General features: G+C 50.3%; 1 protein-coding gene across 1 annotated transcript in view; it reads right to left on the bottom strand.

The window, feature by feature from the left end:
• Positions 1 to 1,425: 1,425 nt before the first annotated feature.
• The window catches only part of STXBP2 (syntaxin binding protein 2), a 30,039-nt gene continuing 26,122 nt past the window's right edge, over positions 1,426 to 5,342 (bottom strand). The window contains exons 12-15 of the mRNA XM_018568577.1: positions 3,103 to 3,201; positions 2,199 to 2,287; positions 1,963 to 2,120; positions 1,426 to 1,563 (exon numbers count right to left, since the gene is read on the bottom strand). Coding sequence (XP_018424079.1) covers positions 1,484 to 1,563; positions 1,963 to 2,120; positions 2,199 to 2,287; positions 3,103 to 3,201 — 426 coding nt within the window. The 3' untranslated portion in view covers positions 1,426 to 1,483. The remainder of the gene's footprint in view (positions 1,564 to 1,962; positions 2,121 to 2,198; positions 2,288 to 3,102; positions 3,202 to 5,342) is intronic.

Below are 5,342 nucleotides of genomic sequence, written 5' to 3' on the forward strand. Positions count from 1 at the left end.
GCCACGGACGGGGAACTTCGCAGCCGAACCGTCAGAGACAAAATATTTATTCAAATATATTCCTCAATAGAAATAAAAGATATAAAGATAAACTATGTCTGCATCAAAACCCAGATATTACCCTGTGAATGTAGCAGTGACATCATCGCTGTGCTGCACATAGCCTATGCAGAGAGCAGAGCTGACGGAGGGACCCCAGCAAGCTCCACCCACTACAAGAAACTACAGGAGGGGGCGGAGACAAGACCACTCACCCTGCACACGGAGAGAGAGCAGCAGTGACCGGTCTTTATTATAGGAGGGGGCGGAGACCAGACAGGTCACCCTGCACAAGGAGAGCAGCAGTGAGCGGTTTTTATTACAGTAGGGGGCGGAGACAAGACCAGTCACCCTGCACAAGGAGAGAAAGCCAAGCAGTGGGCGGTCTTTATTACAGGAGGGGGGCGGAGACCAGACAGGTCACCCTGCACAAGCAGAGAGAGCGCAACGGTGACCGGTTTTTATTACAGGAGGGGGCGGAGACAAGACCAGTCACCCTGCACAGGGAGATAAAACAGGAGTGACCGGTCTTTATTACAGGAGGGGGCGGAGACAAGACCAGTCACCCTGCACAGGGAGATAGAACAGCAGTGACCGGTCTTTATGACAGAAGGGGGCGGAGACAAGACCAGTCACCCTGCACAGGGAGATAGAACAGGAGTGACCGGTCTTTATGACAGGAGGGGGCGGAGACAAGACCGGTCACCCTGCACAGGGAGATAGAACAGCAGTGACTGGTCTTTATGACAGGAAGCACCAAGTTTTGCAGAAATCTGGAAGAAATACACAAAGCTCACCGAGGTTCAGGAAGAACACGCACGACTTCTGTATTTACTTATCCCGGAGTTCAGCTTTGAACATAACAAAGTGATACATATAAACTCTGCTGCGACAATGAAGCCGCACATACAAGTCATCAGAATTTCTGTAAAACCACAAACAGTTGATGAAATGCCTGGGCACGGCGCGTCTTCCCATCATGACCCCGGCGGGATGCACAGTGATCATCTTCACAGGCGTAGCAGACGCGAGGGAGGGGGACTATACTAGAGCGCTGGCAGCCATCTTTGTTTTGGGCAGGAAGTATACAAGGCACTTACGGAAAGGGACAAACAGAACAAGTACTGACTCAGATTTATCAGGTAGGACTTGCATCGGAATGTGACAATTTCCCGGAGTGTCGAGGTGATCACACATCTACTAAATGGCACATGGAGTAGAGGAAGGATTGTGCTCCGCTGGTCTCATCAGGCAGATCGTTGGTCCCGGGGGACAATGAGAGGAGGAAGCAGTTCTGCCCTAATGGGAGTTTTTATTTTAGGTGGAATGATGGATGATCCTCAGGAAGGGCGCAGGAAAGATGGCGGCTCCTCAGTCCCATAGAGGATTATTGTAGAGGGCGGAGGCCCGGAATCGAGGAGCTTGGATAATAAAACAAAGCGTTTCATTCCTTTACAGGAGCGGGAAGATCCAAAGACTTCAGGTCATCCAGAAAGATAGTGGGCGTCAGAATATGAGTGGACCCTGAGGAAGGGAAAAGGACAAAGTCAGCACAAGATATTCCACAACCAGGTGACGTCTATGCTACCTCCATCTATGAACCTCCATGTACCTCGACCTATAAACATATATATAGAATACACTATATTGCCAAAAGTATTGGGACGCCTTTACACGCACATGAACGGTAATGGCATCCCAGTCTTAGTCCGTAGGGTTCAGTATTGGGTTGGCTCCGCCCTTTGGCGCTATAACAGCTCCGCCTCTTCTGGGAAGGCGTCCACAAGGTTTAGGAGTGTGTCTATGGGAATGTTGGACCATTTGTGAGGTCAGGTACTGATGTTGGAGGAGAAGGCCGGGCATAAGAAAACAAAACGTGCACAATACGAAGAGCAAAGAGCATGTGTGCTGCATGAAACTGACCAATCAAAACCTCCCATTTGGACTCGGTAGCTTTGGTGATTTCATAGGCACATCTCATTTCGGACATGGAGACTCCTCCCAGGACGTAGACCAGAAGCCGCGGCCCGGACCTGTACTCCGCCGCACTGCGCGTCTTGTGCCAGTGACCGAACCGTGCGCTGAAAACACAAAGACGCATATGAAGACCGGAGAACGCGGTCCAGGCGTCACTCGGAGGACAAGCTGAAGGTCCTTACCTCACCACCGTCTGGGCCGTTCCTCCCGGTGTGCAATGCTCCGACACAAAGGGCCATTGTTTTTTATCCAACTTATCTTCAATGGCATCCTACAAAATCAAACACCCGGAGATTATAAGTCAGAGGGTTGTAGGAGTGAAGCGAAGGGACAGCAGAGGTATTACATACAAGACGCTACTCCTAAGGCCCCGTTCCCACTGCGCGATATGCAAATCGCGTGTTTGTCGCGCGATTTGCATATTGCGCGATATCGCGAGAATTGCAGCGCGATATCGCGTTCAAGCTTGCATTGAGCAAGCTTGAATCACGGCTAAATCCGCTCCAAAAAGGGTCCTGCTGTAGCGACACACGACAGCAGGACCCTTTGCCCCATTGAAATGCATTGGAGCGCTATATGGCGCGGTAATTTGCCGCGATATCGCGGGAATTACCGCGCGATAAAAATCGCTCAATGTGAACGGGGCTTTAGATATTTCCTTCATTTCTGCACTAAAATCGCTTCCCTCTGATCTCACTGCACCCAGCGAGCCTCACAAGTACATACAAAAAAGTGGGTTTCCTCCTTCACATAGGCGTGTCCCCTTCATATCAAGATTTCTTCCCCTTTACATCATCCCCCCCCCAATGGTGGATTAAGCCCCCCAAAGTGTATATTTACATTATCAGCACCAACATCTCACATTCCTGTGCAAAGATCTCATTGCAGAACAGACCTGTTCCGGTCCCAGGAACCCCCAAATATCCCAACTTCGAGCTCTGGGTTCCTCCCTCACTATGCCTCTCTATAGGTCAGCCCACTACAAGGGGGGCTACACGGAAACTCAGATTTTGGAGCTGGAAATATGCGTAAGGTTTTGTCAGGAAATATACAACTGAAAGCAAAAAGAGAAAACTCCGGATTTACCTCCATGATGTCTCTCAGCACTGGCGTCCAACGTGACAGCTGATAGGTGGAGGGAGGACGCGACTTCCTGGGCGGCTTGTGTGGGTTGGAGGTTGTTTTCTGCAGGAGACGGGGAGAAGAAGTTACAGTCTCATTGTTTTGCGCGGTGCAGAAAGCCTGATAGGAGATGTTGTATTTGAAGCTGGCGGTAATATGGAAACTGGACGATTAATGGGTGGAGCTGGATGTCAGTACTAAGCAACGTAGAGTGCAGGGGTCAGTACTAAGCAACGTAGAGTGCAGGGGTCAGTACTAAGCAACGTAGAGTGCAGGGGTCAGGGGTCGGTAACAGTGTGCAGGGGTCGGTAACAGTGTGCAGGGGTCGGTAACAGAGTGCAGGGGTCAGTAGTAATGTAGAGTGCAGGCGTCATTAGTAATGCAGAGTGCAGTTGTCAGAAGTAACAGAGTTCAGGGGTAAGTAGTAAGTAATGTAGAGTACAGGGGTCAGTAGTAAGTAACAGGGTGCAGTGAGTGGTCAGCAGTAAGTAACAGAGCGCAGGGGTCAGTAGTAAGTCATATGGAGTGCAGGGGTCAGTGGTAAGTAACGTAGAGTGCAGGGGTCAGTAGTAAGTAACAGGGTGCAGTGAGTGGTCAGCAGTAAGTAACAGAGCGCAGGGGTCAGTAGTAAGTCATATGGAGTGCAGGGGTCAGTGGTAAGTAACGTAGAGTGCAGGGGTCAGTAGCAAGTAACGTAGAGTGCAGGGGTCAGTAGCAAGTAACGTAGAGTGCAGGGGTCAGTAGCAAGTAACAGAGTGCAGGGGTCATTAGTATTGCAGAGTGCATGGGTCAGTAGTAAGTAACAGAGTGCAGGGGTCAGTAGTAAGTAACGTAGAGTGCAGGCGCCATTAATAATGCAGAGTGCAGTGGCCAGAAGTAACAGAGTTCAGGGGTCAGTAGTAAGTAACAGAGTTCAGGGGTCAGAAGTAACAGAGTTCAGGGGTCAGTAGTAAGTAACAGAGTTCAGAGGTCAGTAGTAAGTAACAGAGTTCAGAGGTCAGTAGTAAGGTAGAGTGCCGGGGTCAGTTGTAAGTAACGTTGAGTCCAGGAGTTGCCCACCTCTGGTCTATGGCTTACTCTGCCTTTTGCTTTCATGAATGGCCTCGGTGGTGGGTGGCACCTGTCTGCCCTGCTTTGAATGGCAATGACAGGAGGAGTCACGGTCAAACACTCTTGCCCAACCTGTCAGCCAAAGCTGCTGGTGACGCAGGCAGCTAGGAGCCTTACGGGCAGGTAACAGTATTCTACAGTGGCTCCTCCTGTCACTGCCATTCATGGCAGAGCAGAATGGTCCTGCCCACCCCTGGGTCGTTTGCATCAGAGAAAGAGCAAGGCGGTCACATGACCTGCGACAAAAGCAAGTTTTTTTTAATGCATTTCTCTCTAATCTGATTTAGAAGGAGATTCACAAGCTAGATTTGTGAAAAAAAACTATTTAGGTTTACAACCGCTTCATGGCAGATCTCTATCCTTTCAGTAAAACGCCTCCCACTGCCCACAAACCGCACATATAGATACGATCCTTTATAACCCAAGGGTCCCCTGGCTGGCCCAGTCATGTCCCAGGTCATTCTTCTTTTACATTAGGTGGTGGCAGTGAGCGATACTTGTTCCTGCACTGAATGGAGCTCACATACTTGTGGGCGAGTACTGTTCCATGCAGTAATACTCCAAGCCCCTGTTCCCCCTAACAGGTAAGTCCATGATAGCCTGAGCTCCTCACAGGAGACTGGCGACATCTACTGGTGGAAGGGAGTTATTGCATGGGACAGCTCCAGGATTAAGATCAGTATTACAGCAAAAGTGTTTGGGTTTTTTTGCTTGGCTTTTTTTTTTTACTGGAGTTCTGCTTTAAAGGAGAACTATGAGGTGAGTGAAAATCACCCATCCTCATGGTTCGAGCCGACCTGTGACAATGAAACTTTCACTCGTCGGCTCAATAGATGGGGAAGTGAGCGAATATATACCGTCGCTCGCTCACTTCTGCATCCTGTCCCTGCAGAGAGCTGTGACTGTCACTCACGGCTCCCTGCAGGGATTCCCCCCTCCCCTGTCCGATCTTCCAGCTTTGACTGGCGGAACGGACGGGGGAGGGTACAGCTGGCTCTGCCTCTAGATAGGCAGAGCCAGCTGTCACTCACGCAGCTGGGCGGATCTCGACAATAATGTCGGGATCCGCCCCGGCTGCGGCGGTCTCAGTATAC

This window comes from Nanorana parkeri, unplaced genomic scaffold (assembly GCF_000935625.1).
Source record: "Nanorana parkeri isolate BGI_ZX_2015 unplaced genomic scaffold, ASM93562v1 scaffold1212, whole genome shotgun sequence".
NCBI classification, from domain to species: domain Eukaryota; kingdom Metazoa; phylum Chordata; class Amphibia; order Anura; family Dicroglossidae; genus Nanorana; species Nanorana parkeri.